The sequence below is a fragment of the Hippoglossus stenolepis genome, chromosome 11, assembly GCF_022539355.2.
Source record: "Hippoglossus stenolepis isolate QCI-W04-F060 chromosome 11, HSTE1.2, whole genome shotgun sequence".
NCBI classification, from domain to species: domain Eukaryota; kingdom Metazoa; phylum Chordata; class Actinopteri; order Pleuronectiformes; family Pleuronectidae; genus Hippoglossus; species Hippoglossus stenolepis.
In genome coordinates, this window is record NC_061493.1 from 22,294,163 (window position 1) to 22,311,635 (window position 17,473).

A 17,473-nucleotide genomic window follows, 5' to 3' on the forward strand; every position below is an offset into this window, starting at 1 on the left:
GCTGAATCAATTGTTCAGGTTTTGTTTAATCTTCTCTTTCTGGAACGATTGTTGAGTTAAATCAGTGTTTTCTTCTTTGTGCTTGTATCGAGCGTTTATCGAATCACAGGTGTTGAGGAAAAAGAGTGGAAATCATTTTGATCCGCAAGTCACATTGAATCTTTCTGGTTATCAGTGAATGTAGCGTACGCACAAGTTTCTAACTCGTGTATATGAGAGACACATGTGGGGGGGTCACAGAATGATGGATGAAAGTGGGGAAAGTGTCAGGAAAGGTAGAACGGGTAGAGAAACAGAATTTCCATTATAAACTCTCTGCTGCGCCGTGAGAAAATAAAGAAGCGCTGAGTCAACAGAGACCTTTCCAATCACCTTTCCTCCACACACACACACACACACACACACACACACACACACACACACACACACACACACACATATCATCACCCCCTCCAACCAAAATAATATATTCAGCGTTCGGGGTGGGAGCCTGGATTCATCCTGGGAGGGTGAGGGGACTTTCTGCAGCACTCAGATATTGTCTTGCCGCCCCAGTTCCCCTCGGGGCCACAGCATAAAGTTTTACCACAGAGACACAACTTTTACAACTTTATGTACTGTGAGCATCCAAGTCGATTATGAGCCGATGCAAGCGGCTGTGGTTCTGTGGTCTCACGAAAGAGTGGACCATTAAAAGATGATCTGCATCCATCATAACTTTTTGTTGCTCCACTTTTCTTTTTTTAACAACCTCATATATTTGTTTCCAGTTAAGCGAGCAGTTGTGTTCCCACAACCTCAAAGTAACAAAGATGCAGCAGTTACCCCGTCTTCTATTATCAGGCGAAAATCTTTGAGTTAAAAGATATTTCTCCTGCAGGAATAAGAGATTTAATAATCCAGAAATGTGGTTTAGGTCACTTTGATTTAACAGACTTTTTGACCCTCTCATGTTTCTGGTTTTTAGGCTCAACTATAATAATCAGACGCCTCGTGACAGAACACTCTACATGACAATATATATATGGAGGAGCTCCTTGGAGACAAACTGAGTGTTAGAATAAGCTTCAGTCATATCTGCTGCATTCTAGATGGTTTTAAAAACAACAGGAGTTATAATGACAGATGTAAACAGTTTCTGAAAGGCGTTTCCCGAAAGGGGAGCTCACAGAACTTCCGTTATCAAACATGACTTTGGATTAAAATCAAACATGGAGGCGGACGACGGCATCTTCCGCTGGTTTTGCCCTGAAAAACATAATAAGGCCCCACATTGCCCTGGATTCCCCTCTAGTCGGCAGCCGCCATAAACATGATCAGAGGTCAAACTTGTACAGAGAAGTGAATCTTTGCTTGTGTGTGTGTTTCAGAGGGCTCTCCGTTCAGCTGGTGGCTCGGCGGTCCCGGCTCCGGTCGGCACCAGGCGTACTGGGGGGGAGCTCAGCCAGGCAGCCAGCAGTGCGCCTGCGGCCTGCAGGGCGACTGCGTGGACCCCCAACACTACTGCAACTGTGACGCCGACCGCCTGGAGTGGTACGGCCCTTTAATAAAGACCGGATTAGAGATTAAAAACTGATTTCCCTCCCAGCACAGTCACCGTGCTTAATAATTTACGTGGCTGTAGTCGGTGGTTGTGTTGTTAACCAGTGGGTGGAGGGTTTGTTTGATTTGAAGAACGATGCAGCGTCAGCAGAGGTGCGTCCTCTTTCCTCCTCGGTTTCCTACTTTTTGTTTGTTTGTATTTAGCTGCAGCGAATTCACAGAGAACAAATGAAACTGTAATGCAGAGGCTATTACGGTTAAACTCGGTGTGTGCTTTGTATTAAAATGCAAAAGAGCAACAGATGAATACAATAATGAGCTGCAGCAGCAACAGAGGAGAAATAAACAGAAGACGATCGCTGCTGAATGGTGAAAACAAGCAAATGTGTTTAATGACGTTTTTCTCACCTGAGAGTCGAACATTGTTGAATAAAATGCATAGAAAAGTAGTTTTTCTGTTTGAATTGAGAAAATAACGCCTCTGTAATATTATACACTACAAGAAAAACAATCCTCCTCCTTGTTCAAACACTATATCGACTGCAAACAATCCCGGGAGCTTTTCATTTCCTATTTCTATTGTTTGTCGCTGTCTCAACTCCCTATGATTGGTCTGAAAGTCTCAACTATCCAAACCGTAAAGCAGCTCCTGACTCAGGGCTGTTCTGTCTGTGGAGCCGTAGATTAAATATGTCAAATAAATCTCCTCACGCACATAAATATGAAGGAGACAGTGAGTGGCAGAGAGAGAGAGAGAGAGAGGTGCAGCTCCTCCGTCTTTTTATATTAAGATGCATCAACTAATAAAATGAGGAGGAACATTCTTTACACATTCACCTGTGGAGGAATGTAACAGTGACAGATTCACCTAATTATAAGAATTTATGTCGGTTGTCAAACCCATAAAAAGTTGTTTATACTAAAACTGAGTTATCCCCTTCTCCTCCTGCCTCTGTCACTTCTTTTATACGTTCTCCTCTTTCATTTCATCTTTTACTATATTTCCTTGTTTAATGTCTCCTTCTTTACTCTTGCTCCTCTGTACTTTTTCTTACCTCTCCATCCTTCACTCCCACATGTCCTCGTATTCCTTCTCCTCCCCCTCCTCCTCTTCCTCACCTTCGGCTTCTTCCTCCTCTGCCTATGCATCCTCTTCTGTCTTCTTACCTCTCCCTTCTCCTTCTCCTTCTGCTTCTCCTTTCTCACATTGTTCCCTCCTTCATCTTGTCTTCTCTTCACTTCTCTTTCATTCTCCTCCTCTCTTTCTTATCCCTCCTCTATTGTCGTTCATGATCTCTCTACCTTCTGTTCTTTCGCCTCCTTTTCCTTATTTCTCTCTTCCCACTTTTTACTTCTTACCCTTCTTTTTCTTAATCATCATTTCATCTCCCTTTCCCACCACCTTTCTCCTCTATTCTTCCTCATTATATTTCTTCACTACTTCCTAATTCTCCTCCTCCTCCTCCTTAATCTAAACCTATTGTTGTTTCTCTATTCTTTCATCTTCAACCTCTTCATCACCTCCTTCGACTATATTTCTTTTCCTCTCTGCCATCTCCTTTCCCTGTTGCTCCCACTTTCTTTACTTTTTTCTGTCTTTTACTTTCTCTGTCTTTGTTTGCTTTTATTCTTTTCCTCCTTATAACATCCCTTGTTGTTCTCCTTCCTTCCTCCTCCTCCTCTTCCTCCTCCTCAGGGCTGAAGACTCGGGCCTGATCACCCATAAGGAGAGCCTCCCCGTCAGGTCTCTGGTGCTGGGTGACATCCAGAGGCCGGGGTCCGAGGCGGCCTACAGGGTGGGACCGCTCCGTTGTCATGGAGACAGTAAGTCCAGCTCTGGTTGCCATGGTTACACTTAATAAAGAGGAACCTTTACGTTATGGAAAATACTGTCACCGGCTTTTCTTCCCCTGTTTTGTCAACAAAGGCTCAAACTGACAAAAAGTCGATTCACACTCAGCAGCAAGTGAATAATAACTTAGTTATTTCTGATAAATAAATTCTCTCAGGTCTGTTGATGTGGAAATGAAGGATTATGTTTTGAATTTCTTATTCCACCTGCCAATTACGTGATGCTTCTGGGGAGCGTATCTCCACATCTCCACATCTCCAGGCTTATTATCGTCAGCAGAACGGTTTCTAATGCACTTTTCCTTTTTAAAATTTCCCACTGTAATACTTGCCTCTCATTAAATGCGTTACAGAGTAAAATCTAATTTGCATGCTGCTTTTCCTTATTTCATTTAATTGTAATTACAGCCATTTGTTTCCACCCAAGTAGATGGATAGATAAATGTTTGTCATGATTAATCAAACAAGAGCCTGTAACAGAAATCAAACCCTCGTGTGCGCTCGTTAGCTCAACACGTCGGCTCATTTGTTTCCTACGTGATTCACATTCTAAGGTCTCCACTGTGTCTTTCAGAGAACTTCTGGAACGCGGCGTTTTTCGACAAGGAGACGTCGTACCTCCACTTCCCCACCTTCCACGGCGAGCTGAGCGCCGACATCTCCTTCCTGTTCAAAACCACGGCCTCCTCGGGGGTGTTCCTGGAAAACCTGGGCATCAAAGACTTCATCCGCATCGAGCTGAGGTGTAAGTAGACGCTGGAGGGCGGAGATTTGATCTGGATTAGAGCGATGAGTCAGTGAAACCTGGAAGTGAAAGTCTTAATCTGGATCTGTGTAAAACCCGGAGGTTTCAGACTTAATCTGTTTCAATCTGCCCTGCAGGGAGAAGATGGTTTATTTTGGTTTGGTTTGAACTAACTTGACTTGACCTTCCTGTCTCTGCTTTAAGTGTCACATAAGGTTTAACTGCACAGATCTGCACCTGACACCGAGACATTACACCCAAGTGTAATATCTCAGTCAAAAAACATACAAGGGGGTTGTTTTCATATCCACGGCCATTTCAGCTCTTTCATTCATTATGGAAACTAAACAGCTTCTCTCTGTCATGATGATTAATACAACGATGATGATGCTTCTCTCAGCAAGTTTTTTATTATGTCCAGTTCCACCAGCTCCTCACTGACACCATGTCTGACTTTAACATGCCAGAACGAAGAGAAGGAAACTTCTATCAACATTATGAGCCATAAACTCTTAGCCCCCCCCCTCTCCCTGCTGTGTGTGTCATTTACAATAAGACATCAGTAACCCAGAGGGTATTATTCTACTTTATTGGCACCGCAGCATTGTGTCTGCGTAGGTGTTTGCGTTTAGTTTTACATTCACATCCCTCTGTGCTGTGGTGTCATTTAAAAGATGGAATAAATATCCCCCAGGCTGCTCCTCGACTGTGTTCATGGTTCGGACTTTGATGCAGTGAACAATGAGCTGCGCATTTAGAATCAGACGTGTGTAGAAAGTCGTGAATCTGCTGGTGAAATCTGTTGTTTTTCTGAAGCTCAATGAGTCTGTTTCATCAAATTCCATTTGCTATTTTTGTGCTTCACTGTGCATTTGCTTATAGATGGGATTTGAAGGGACAGACACACACAGAATCTAACTCGGGGACACTGCAGCAGCAACAGCCTCCGTCCTCGGGGAAATCACTGTCAGCGCGGTTGTTCCAGCTTTGAATACTGCTGCTCTGCTGGCAGCCGCCTCAGATCGCTCTTGTAACGCCGCAGCCGGTCCCGAGAACAATTTCCCAATGAAGTTAGTGTCGGAAGCCTTGAGGTTGGTTTCATCTCGCTCTCTGCTCCCGGAGAAACGCATCGTCTGCTTCCAGAAACAGGAAGAGAGAGGATTTGTTTCAGAGACACTCAAACTCTCCGAGATCCTCTCTCCGTTTGAAAAGAACATGAGAGGGAGTGTATGAGCGCAGCAGAACCGCTTTGAAAGGAGAGAGAGATTCTGAAAGTGTTGGTACGACTGTTCAGCTCCTCCACGTCCCACCAGGCCTCGGCGATATGATGATCCATACTGTGTGGAGTGCACCATCGTGAGCAGTTATGTTGATCACTGGGCCTAATTGCTCACCGTACCCTATCTTGGTTTGTATTATTAACCTAAAGCGCTCCCAGCTGCTTCCATAAACACTTCCTTAATTGATTTTCTTCAAATATTCATTGTTGAAACTTAGTATTACGACTATGTAAGATTTTAGTTCCATCCTGTCCACCCTCAGTTTGCTATCTTCAACTGTATCCGGCCATAATCAACAAATACAGCAGATTTTCAGATTTTAGATCTTTCTGTGCTTTTGATGGGGGGGGGGATAGGACGTACAACTGCGAGTTACTGAGATGTTGATGGTCTAATATGTCTCATATCTGCTTACACTCCAGTCTGAGTCTCTGCATGACTTCACAGAACCAAACATTTCTTCTTGTTTCAGTTAAAACTCCATCTTGTCCTCGTTGTTCATCCCTCTCTGACTCCTCCATCTTGTCTCGTCAGCCTCCACCCAGGTGGTTTTCTCCTTCGATGTCGGTAACGGGCCGCTGGACGTCCACGTGCAGTCCAACGTGTCGCTGAACGACAGCAGGTGGCACCGGGTCCGGGCCGAGCGGAACGTCAAGGAGGCGACGCTGCGGCTGGACGAGCTCCCCGCCGCCACGCAGGAGGCTCCGGCTGACGGACACTTCCACCTGCAGCTCAACAGCCAGCTGTTCATCGGTGAGGAGGAGACACAGGAGGCCTCGTTAGCAGCACAGCACACACACACACACACTTCTTCAGCAGATACAGATACAGCAGCTTGGTTCCAGAACTTTCCCCTCTCATTTCGTAACATCTAGTTTCTCCTCCCACTTCAGTTCACAGTATCACAGTATCTACACTGATCTGTTCAGAGCTGTCGGTTCTTCCTCGGCCGTCGAGCGGTTCATCTGCGTAGGAGCTCATTTAGAAATCTGTGTCTCCCTCCGAGCCACAGAGTTATTCATGTTTCTGTTTGACCTCCCAGACAGAAACCAGAGAAAAGCCTGGAAATACTCGTGATCTGATGAATTTGTTATTAGCTGTTGAGAATGACTTCACATGTGATCCGCGTGGCTGTAGATGCAGAAACACATAATAAAAGATAAGACAAAAAGATTATACATACAAGAGTTCAGTATGTTTTAATCGGGTTATTATTAGAATATAGAAACACTTCCCTTATAACAGTGATGAACTTGACACAGATAAACTACAGTAGAGAGACGAGGAGCAGCTGCTACGTGACGTGATCCTCAGTGATTCTGTTTCTGATTAAATCCTCAGAAGAAAAGGGCTCAAAATATTCTTTATTTTCCTCTAAATCTCCTTTTGGCTGAATCCTCTCGTCTCCTCAGCGGTATTGGATATAAAAGCCGCTGAGTCTGCTCGTCGAGCCTTCAGCATAAACTCCCGGTCGTCTGATCCAAGTCCCTCGACGCTGGGAGGTCTGACCTCTTCTTACAATCCCGCTCGGAAGAAGAGAAATATTCTCAAGCTGCTGAAGGCTCGACGCGGCTGGATACGAAAGTGCTGAGTGGATGATTTGTGATTGCATTGGATGAATAAACATGCAGCAGGGAGCAGTGGTTTTATATATATATAGTGTCTTCAGATGATCTGTAGATGAACCTGTAAGTGATTCATTAGCAGTCACACATATCAGCAGTGACGTCATCAGAGCTGCTCCTTCGTCTACACGTGATTCTCCGTCTCTAACCTCAGAGTCTGTGTGTGAATCTGCAGCGAGGAACAAATAATGAAACTCCATCAGTTATGATCAGGTTTTATGGTCCTGTAAATAGTTTGTGTGTCACTTCATATCAGTAAACACAGTGCGCAGGGAAAACAACACAACAGTGATGAGATTGGACGAAGGCGGCGGGCAGGGAAGCCGAGGTGAATATTGATTGGATGAATGTGTTTATCCCATAATCCGCTGTAAGTAGCCAGCAGGTCGTGACCATCAGCCTTATATTTACCTCTGAATAATAAGCACAGTGTACTAATGGATTTATACTGTGTATTAGAATGGAAATGTGCTGGTATGGACTGGTTCTGTGAGCTTCACAGGTTCGATCCCCAGGATGCATCCCTCACTTCTCTGTGTCTGCGAGTGAGACGCTGAGCCCTGGATGAATCCACCGGGCGTCAGCTGAACCTGCCACGAACACGGGGATAATTAAGAAGCGCCGACGACCCTGGTTTTGCTTGAATAAACCAATTTGTAATTTAATTGCAAATAAGGGCTCCAATGAATATTTAAACGAACCTGCGCTGGGGAAAAAACAGGAACCTGTAGTTGCAGGAAGTAATCACTAAAAGTAGGAAGCAACAATAAGAGAGCTAGTTACATAAAATTAAGTTTATTCCAGAATGTTTTTGGATTTGTTTGTTCTATTAAGTGGTTTGAATTGGGGCTCAGCCAGTCTGGAAGTCTCCAAAGATGCTGATGATCACTTTCATTCATCCCTAACTGGGAGAAAAATAATCTTTCAAACTCCTTTTCCCCCAGTTTCTAATTCAATTTCTCTTTTACCTGCATCCTCTCATTTTTTTTAACACTTTCCTATTGTTTGCTCTGAGTTTTTCATTTTTACCTTGTAAAGCACCTTGTAACCGTGTTTTTAAAGGTGCTACATGAATAAAGTTTCTTATTATTATTATAAATCTGTGGTTTTAAAACCAAGACGAGACTCACGGCCGCTGTCGTTCCAGAACCACAGAAAAAGTAATTGCACCGTTTTTCACAGGCTTCGTATTTTCACTTGTAAAACAGTGCTTAAGCAAATGTTTTCATTTCGTTGTTTGGGCCGTTTCGTGTTGTTGTTGCAGGATTATTCACGTATCATTAATTCATGAGCACACAACGCTTCCTGTAGATCTGCTGTATGTGAAACTAAATATTGATTTATTTGGATTAACGGCTCTCGGCTTGTTTAAATTCATAAACCCTCCCTCAACACATGCATTGTGTTTATTAGTCTTGATTTGTAAGGACTTCTGCTCCGTTAGAATCATAGGATGCTGTGTTGGTCCGTGTTAAAGTCAGACTCCGTAAATCTACAGCGTCTTTGTGTGTGAGTGATAATCCTGCCTTGCTTTACAAGGAACTGAACCCCATTGTTTAGATTAATTAGCCTTGCCTTACAGATTTATAATCCACAGCGTTGTTCATTCTCTGATTCTTGTTGTTGTTTGTAGTGGAGATGCTGAGAAAACTCCACACGCAGCAGTTTTTCCGTGCGATGAAGCAGAAACGACTTCTTTTGTGAAGGTTTATCATCTTTTGTTTTGCCCTGTTTGGATGTTTAATCCTTTGTGTGTTTGTGCCGCGTCACCGTCGGCTCAGACACTTTATTCTTCTGTCTCTGGGACTAAAGCACTTGCTTGTACAAGGATTTCCAAGATTGTCTCTTGTTTGCTTCACGTGTCCCCGGATGTGCAGCAGTGATGATGTCGGATGGTTTCTGTGATATAAAGAATCCTGATCAGTCAATTCTGCAGCTTGAGCCTCTAATCTAATGTTTGCTGTGCCACAAAAACACAGTTCAGTTACATATTTTAAAACATAATAATTTGATTTCACCGTCATAATTCTTCATATTTAAAAAATGTTTTATTTATTCACAAAGAAACAAAACAGTTCAGCAACTGAAGCTGAATATTAAATATGTTCTTTAATAGGCTGTGATGTTTTTAGTTTTTCTTTAAGATGATATTTATTTAAACTTGGTGCATTAGGCCATAAAGTCTATATACTAATAATAATAATATTAATACCTAAACAATAATGATAGTAATATTTGTAGTGTTTATGTAGTATAGTGTTTTTGAAGGACACTTTTAGACTTGAGATGTGTTTTACTTTTTGTGGACTGTGGACTGAGGTCAAAGGTCAAGGTCGCTGTGACCACACAAACACCTCGGGATGAATCCTTTCAAATTTGGCACGAAGGTTTATTCAGACTCCCGGATTATCTGGTTAGATTTTGGTTGTCAAAGGTCACGTCGGCCTCATGAAACATGTTTTTGGCCTCTTCTCTGCTTCACTTTCAGGGAATCTCTTCGACAATTCTCGTTTCTGAATAAATCTGCTGGTGCACGAGAGGTAATGAGAGCGTTTGGATGCTTTTCGATGCCGTATTTGTTATTCATGAGGTTTATTTACACTATGCAGAGTGAGGGTGTAACTACTGGGTTTGACTCGCTGTGATTACGATGCTGATTTACATAAAAGGCATTTCCATAAAAAGTGCAAGCTGTGCTCTAACGAGAAAAGGTCATTTTATCAGAGCGCAGGTGAGATTCTATCTTAATGCTGAACGATGATGATCAGGAGACTTATAGGATGAAGATGACTCTTTATTGTCAGAGGAAATGTTGAAGACGAGTTATATCTCCACTGTTGCTTAGTTGTTTCAATAGTTAATGAGTCAAATCCGACCGGAGAGAAGAGGCCTGAACGGAGCTCAGTGATTTATTGGTGTGAAAAGCTGCTGCTGTACAATAGGCAGCTGTCAGCCAAACGCTGCTCTGAGCACAATGAGCTTCAGTCTGTGATCACTGCGGAAATAAGAGGGTGTCATGTTGAATCCCAGCGAACAAACGGTGACCATTATACCACGCCGAGCGCAGCGTGAGCCGACACATCGAAGCGTGCAGCGCATCCTGTTAGACAAGCAGAACGACAGCTGATGAAAGTTGTGCCCCCGAAACCGTTTTTCACCTTCCCCCGTGAAAAAGCTTGTCAGGCTGTTTTTTCCTCGTTTGATTTCGAGAGAGGAGAGTTGACAGTTTAAAGCTGGTGGAGAAGCAGAGGGGACGTGGATCTGCTGCACATGACAAGAGGAGGAGGAAACCAGAGAGACACAAAGAGAGAAGGAGTGTGTCGTGGTTCCCAGAGGATGTCTCTGGATCACTGTGGAGATCCCCCTGACTTTACCTCCAGTGCCACCGTCTTAGTTTAGTGTGAAATGTCCTCTTATGAATCGCTGTGGAGTTTGGTAAGAAATGTTCATGGTCCCGTGAGGATGAATGTCTGGGGACTTTTCCTGTTGCCCCAACTTCTACCGAAATATCTCAACAGCTTCTCAATGACCTGGAACTAAATCTGGTTCAGACGTCCATGAGGCCCAGAGTAACTGTTTGTTCATGAGCTGAACGTGAACCCTTTTTAAAACACATTTTAAATCTAAATGTATAAAAATGATGTTGCTGACTTAGACTTGCAGCTTGTGTTCATAGTTGTGTCGTGTCTCCGATGTGGTCAGGAGGAACAGCGTCCAGGCAGAAGGGCTTCCGGGGCTGTATCCGCTCCCTGCAGCTGAACGGCGTCACCCTGGACCTGGAGGAGAGGGCGAGGATCACACCCGGGGTTCGACCCGGCTGCCCGGGCCACTGCAGCAGCTACGGCTCGCTCTGCCAGAACCAGGGCCGCTGCGTGGAGAGAGCCACCGGCTTCCACTGCGACTGTGGCCTGTCGGCGTTCACCGGAGTCTTCTGCCACTCAGGTACACAAACACTAAAGATCTCCTGGAGGGGAAACGTGAGAAACGGCAGCTTCAACGATTTATATTATTTCAGAAATTCAATTGCATTTATCGCTCACACAAACCTTGTCTGTTTAACGTGTTAGATTCTATTTTAGTTATTTGTTTCGACGTAGCTCTGTAATTATACATCGTTACATCGATGGTGAACTGAATAACTTGAGTGGGTTCAGTCTCTGTCACTACTTTATCTACTTATCCTAAATGTCATGCTGGTTTCACAGTGAGTCACAGAGACTTTCTCTCACCAGGCTCAATGTTTTATAAAGTCAGTTTCCTGTTGGACAGTTAGAGACAGAACGCAGCAGCTCTCAGGTCTAATTTCTGTGATTATACCTTTTTTGTTTTCTTCCTAATGAATCAATCTGTTGACAAGTTTAAAGATGCTTCTTAAATGGTCGTCTTCCTTTACACTAGATGGACAAAAGTGACAAGTTGTGATGAGGCCCCTCGAGATCTTTGTCCCTTAAACGAATACAGATGTTGTGACTTTCACATCTGTTGATCTGCAATAATCCTCCACATCCTTCCTGCAGAGGTGTCGGCCACCTTCGAGTCCACCACGTCCGTCAGCTACACCTTCAAGGAGCCGTACGAGCTGCTGAGGAACAGCAGCGCCCTGCCGTCCTCCATCTACTCCGACATGACGCTGAGAGGAGAGAACGTCTCGCTGAGCTTCAGGACCAATCAGAGTCCGGCTCTGCTGCTCTACGTGTCCTCGTACTACAGAGAGTACCTGGCCCTGCTCATTAACAAGCACGGTGAGGAGGAGGCTCTTAGTTTGAAGGACTTGTTTGTGTGGTTGATGTTCAGACCTGAGGGGGGAGTGGATTGATTCTTGCCTTTTTCCTGCTCATCCCTCCTCCTCCTCCTTTTCTCCTCCTGCTTCACAATTTTCCTCTCATCCTTTCGTCCTTGTGTTCGGTCGCTCCCTCCTTTTCATCTTCAGGTTTCAAACCTCAAATTACGAGTCTCTCCGTCTTTACTTTTTCGCCACACCTCTTTTTCCTCCCCCAACGTTTTCCAATTACTTTCCTCTCCTCACATCTTCCTCCCCCTTTTCCTTCCTCCTCCTCATCCTTCGCTCCGCAGCTTTCCCAGATCCATCAGGATCTGTCCGATCTTTCTTCTTCTCTGGATTCAACCCGTCAGCCTCTACTGGCTTTTAATCTGTCCAGCTGGGTGGACTGGCTGGGAAAGGACAGAAAGTGTTCAGTGGTTTTATCAGTGGGAGCTGATGGGTGATGCTGAGGGAGGGAAGGTTCTCTGCAGCTTTTAATGGCCGACGGGTCAGTGTGCTGCAGAATAAAACAGCAGAAAACTCACTGATGTGTTTTATAAACTTTGGACTCGGATGGTGATGTTGTGAGTGAGTTTGGCTTTTAAGAGAAGGAGGCACTTTGAATTTAAAAATCACATTTTCTGCTTCCAGGAGTCTAATAAAACAGGCACTTTGCTGCTAGATTAGCTGTAAATGGATTTCTCTGCTCTTAATGACTCACAGCTGATGGACAGCAGTGCATTAAGGTTTCCTGTTGACGCTGGAGTTGTCAGGTAAATGGTGTTAAGCTGAAGTGTCCAATTTATCTTGTTTTTTTTACCTTCAACTGCACTTTTACCTGTTCAGCCTCCAAAACCAAATTTTTACCCATCACCTCGTTCAGGAACAGACGTGTTGCCGGAGCAGCAGCAGGAGTCGGCAGGTCGCTCGCACTCTTTGTACCACTGTAGAAAAATAGAGTTGTAATCACCAGTTTTCATATTTCATATCAGTCCACTCTGACACTGTGAGGGTCGCACGGGGCTGGAAAGATACCAGCTGGTGTTGGGATGGAAGGCGGAGAACTTTCTAGACAGCTGACCTGCATCGGTTGCTTGCAAATGCAGCTCTGAATGTAATGTTTTCATATTTCTGAGGTCTGACACGTACTGTGTGTGTGTGTGTGTGTGTGTGTGTGTGTGTGTGTGTGTGTGTGTGTGTGTGTGTGTGTGTGTGTGTGTGTGTGTGTGTGCGTGTGTGCGTGTGCGTGTGCGTGTGCAGATGAGCTGGAGGTGAGGTACAAGCTGGACAGCAGCAGAGAAGCAGACATTTTGAGGAGCAGAGTGAAGAGTTTGGCCAACGGACAATTACACACAGTTACTGTCAGGAGGCTGAGCGACTCTGTGTCCGTGCAGGTAACAAAACACACACACACACACACACACACACACACACACACACACACACACACACACACACACACACACACACACCCATGTTTTATAGATAAGTCACTTTTCTCAAGGGTAAAGTCAAGGACACACATAGAGATGCACACACAGGCACTTCCATCTATTGACTGTGGTACAGTATTGTGATATTAAAGCTCTGTCAGCACTTTACTCTCAGCTCCTCCTGCAGCAGCAGCTGGACAAACTACACATTCATGCATCTCCACATGAAACATGAAGCCTCCTAATCAGACCTGGATCTACTGAAACTCTTATCTTGTTAACAACAGCCTCAGGTGATGCATGAGGTGAACGTCACCCAACCAGGCCCCAGCAGCCTGAATGTCCATATACTTATCAACGTGGTGAGATAAATAACAAGGTGCCCTCGTCCTGGTTCACTGTGCCGAGCTGAAATATGAGCTGCAGCTCATCTTATGCTTCTTCTCTTCGTTTGAATCCTTTTTATCTTTAGCAGAATATTGTGAAGACATGAGGTGAACGTTTACTCTGGACAAAGATATCTCACCAAACGTTTCTAAGAGATTTACATGAAATTGGATTTGTTTCCGGTCCCCAAAGAGTCAGCAAAGTTTAAGAGATTTTTAACTTCGGGCTTTGGTATCGGAAAACTAATTTTGGTGGAACTGAAGGCAGGAAATGATTCTCTTCTTTTCAGATTAACCAGAACGCCAGAGAGGAATTCAACCTGACGTCTGACGGAGACTTCAATGCCATCAAGTCTCTGGTGTTGGGCAGAGTACAAGGTCAGTGACGAGGCTGAACGGTGTCAGGACATTATCCTCATTATCCTTATCTGCCTTTTTGTAGTGACTGCAATTCATCGTGAGTGAAAACCTCAAACAAATAATACAAAATAGAGATTAAATCAGATTTTTTGAGAAATGCTTATTTCCTCCCTCCCCAGTGTGGATGTTGTGTTTCTGATGTCGCTGCTTTCAGGTTCAGAACAAAACGAGACGGACTTGATGCATAATTGATGAGTTGTTGTGAACATCGTGTTTTGCACCTTTTCGCTTTCTATCATAACCAAGAGATTGAAAAAAAAGAAAATATGTTTGGCAGCTTTGAAAAGCCTCAGGTCGAGTATGAATATGTTTAGCATCAGTTAGAGTTAAACCGGGAGGATGTTCCTGGAGTAGAGAAAAGAGCGTATCGTCATGGAGCTGCTGTTTCTGAGTCCTGGACAGGGACCTGTATCACAGTCGGACAGGGACAGTAATTGTCTCTGTCATGACTTATTCATGTTCCCTCCGAGCGGATCCATCGGAGACGGACTGAGGTATAAGCTGTTAATAACACGAGGGGCTGCGAGGCGGCCGCGGCAGCTTTCTGATAAGAGAGAGAGTCACAGCATCAGTTTAACAGGAAACCAACTGTCTGTGAAACACGAGTCAGTGAAGCAGCTGTCACCAGACGAGTCTCCTGCTTCCTCCTGCTGCACAGAAATGAAGCTACGGCATAAATATCACTGACATCTTGCTGAGCGGTGGATTGAGGTCCCGCTGGAATAAAACACTGATAAGAAATACCCATGTCCCATCCACTAACATGGAGGGTTTCTGATCTATACTGCAGCCAGCCACCAGGGGGCGATCAATGTAATTGTCCATCTTGTCATGTGTCATTCTAAATTACGTTTTTTCAAACATTTATTTATTCATTTCAGTTTTTCGTTAGAGTTCGATTCGGTTCCACGAATTAATTTAAATCTGTATCTATTAGTTTTCTTCTGTCTACGAGGATTGTGCGGAAAAATGTTAATTACTTCAATATACTTTAATTCATTTGCATAAAAGTTGTTTTAGAACATAATTGTTATTGTCAGCTTAATTAAAAAATCTTGGTTATTGGTTGTTAAATCATAACAAATCTTATTGTTAGACAATATCTTATTCATGGCTGCACACAACTCATTTTATGGCGTAATTAATACTAATTATCTCGATACCTTTAGTCTGTTATTGGATGTAAAGTCTCAGTGAGTGAGGCCCAGTGTTTTTGAACCCCGTCGTGTCGGCGTGCGGCCGCTCGTCTCCTCCGTCAAACCAGAAGCGACAGAGTCGGATCAGGTTCAGAACAAGAAGCAGCAGGAAAGTGGATTTTCTGTCGTTTCCTGACAAACCGATCATCCATCAGCCGGACTAATGGAACAGGGAGAGGGGGGATGGAGTGAGGAGGGTAGGAGCTGAGAGTACAGGCTGCCGTCATGTTTCCTGCTGCTCATCAACATGAACACGTCCTGGTGAGGGTCACAGTCGCCCCCCCCACCCCTGGTCGTCTGAACAAACAGGGATATGGCCGGTCGGCTCTCACAGCTGCTGTTTACTCTGCTGTGGAGGAGCGGAGGTGAACGATGGAGGGATTCAAGTCAATGAAATGAACAGATAGAGAGCGAGGCTGCACATCTGTCTGCTGGAGTGATGGACTGACAAGCTGTCGTCTGTAATGAGGGACGCCGTGTGTGCATGTGTGTGTGCATGTGTGTGTGTGTGTGCATGTGTGTGTGAGATCATCAGAATCAATGTGCTGCCTCTATTGTCGTCCTCTGCAGGATAATGTGCAGCGGAGTCAATGAACCTGTCAGTGTTTGACATGATTTGGACAAATCGTCCCACCGGTTGAGCGCAGCCTCTAAATAAATGTTTAAGCCACAGGGCCGATAAATCAAGCTTCATTCTTATGCCTCCAGGAACAGCCAGAGACTGGAGGCACATGTTGGGTTTGTCCCGTGTGTACGAACAGCTTCAGGGGATTTCTTCACATTTCCTACAAATATTCTATTCGTCATTTGCCTCCTTTAGTTTTCACCACATAAATAAAGTTGTTTCCAGGTGAGATACTCAAACTGTTTAACTGTGGCAGATGTAACACGAGAGAAGGTCTGGAATTTAGATGAAATGGTTGTGATGCTGCCTCTCCTCCTCCTCCTCAGACTCTGAGCTGGATCCAGACGGGTCCAGGTTGGCGTCTCTGGGTTTCTCCGGCTGTCTCTCAGTGCTCAGCTTCAACTCCATCAGTCCTCTGAAAGCCGCTCTGCTCCACCCGGACACCAGCCCCGTCTCCATCAGCGGACCTCTACTCCGGTCCAGCTGCGGCTCCCCGGCTTCGGCCAATCCCTACGCAGCAGAGAACAAACACCACCTGTCAGGTAAGAGGAAACCGGGACGACGTCGTTGATTAAGTTTTAGAGGAGAGGAGAGTTTTGGGTTCTTGATTTTGTGAAACATTTACATCGTTCTGATCTACTAACGTGGAGGAGGCGGGATGTAAGCCCTACCAGGAACCAGGAAGGGAAACCAGACATATTGAAATATTCAGAATAAGAACATGATCCATATGTCATATCTTGTTCTCTCTCTCTCTCTCTGTGTGTGTGGGCTCATTACGTATGTCCACCTTGTAGAGGACGTGCCCGACAACGTGCTGGATGAGATAATTAATTTGCAGCGTTGAGGGTTTGAATTTCCTTTCACATTTCGTCCCTGTAGACCTGTTTTCATCCAGCTTCGTGTCTCTGTTGCTGCTGTTGTCCCTGAACTCTCTGAATGACGATTCTGTGACTGTGTCTGAGCATTTCTCTCTCCTGCTGTTTGTTCTCTCCTCTCATTGATTCGTCTTCTCCGAGCCCTTTATTTACTCTGTTTTATCTTGTCTCCATTTCGCAATTTTAATCTTCTATGTCCCCCTTCTTTTCTTCTCTTCTGCCTTTTCTCCTGTCTCTGCTGTAGACCAGTCTGGTTCAGTGGGTTCAGGTCAACCTCTGGTCAATGCCATCAGGACCGACTCGGCTCTGATCGGAGGTACTGAGCAGTTTCACCGTCTTCTTGTGTCTGTTACAGTGACGGATTTGTTCCATTGATGAGAGATAACCTGTGAAAAGCAGCAGAGGTCAGATTGATTCAGAGTTATAGATTGAATGGCTCCTTCAGTGTAAAGGTGAAGATGGAAGGACGTCTTTTAAAAACTCTCCATTGAATCTCTGTGACTTTGTGTCTCAGACTCACAAAGCTGAGCTAATTAAACCTCTCGCTGATGGAGAAACTTTTCCTTGTCAAAAGAAAGTAATATAGTGCGAAATTAAATTTCTGCCATATTCTGGAATTCCAATTAGATTAAACCGTTTTTTAAAATTTTTTATAACGAAAAGTGCAGCACAGAGTCCAAACGTGTGAAATCCTGTTCGCTGTGTTGAATGAGATTACGAGGAGACGTCC

General features: G+C 44.5%; 1 protein-coding gene across 1 annotated transcript in view; it reads left to right on the forward strand.

Annotated features, from left to right (window-relative positions):
* The window catches only part of LOC118118431 (contactin-associated protein-like 4), a 72,275-nt gene that overhangs the window by 54,238 nt on the left and 564 nt on the right, over positions 1–17,473 (forward strand). Inside the window, 10 exon segments of the mRNA XM_035171651.2 lie at positions 1,371–1,533; positions 3,239–3,366; positions 3,968–4,138; positions 5,953–6,171; positions 10,746–10,985; positions 11,561–11,785; positions 13,066–13,199; positions 13,915–14,002; positions 16,192–16,407; positions 16,988–17,059. Of these exon segments, the coding sequence (XP_035027542.2) occupies positions 1,371–1,533; positions 3,239–3,366; positions 3,968–4,138; positions 5,953–6,171; positions 10,746–10,985; positions 11,561–11,785; positions 13,066–13,199; positions 13,915–14,002; positions 16,192–16,407; positions 16,988–17,059 (1,656 nt within the window).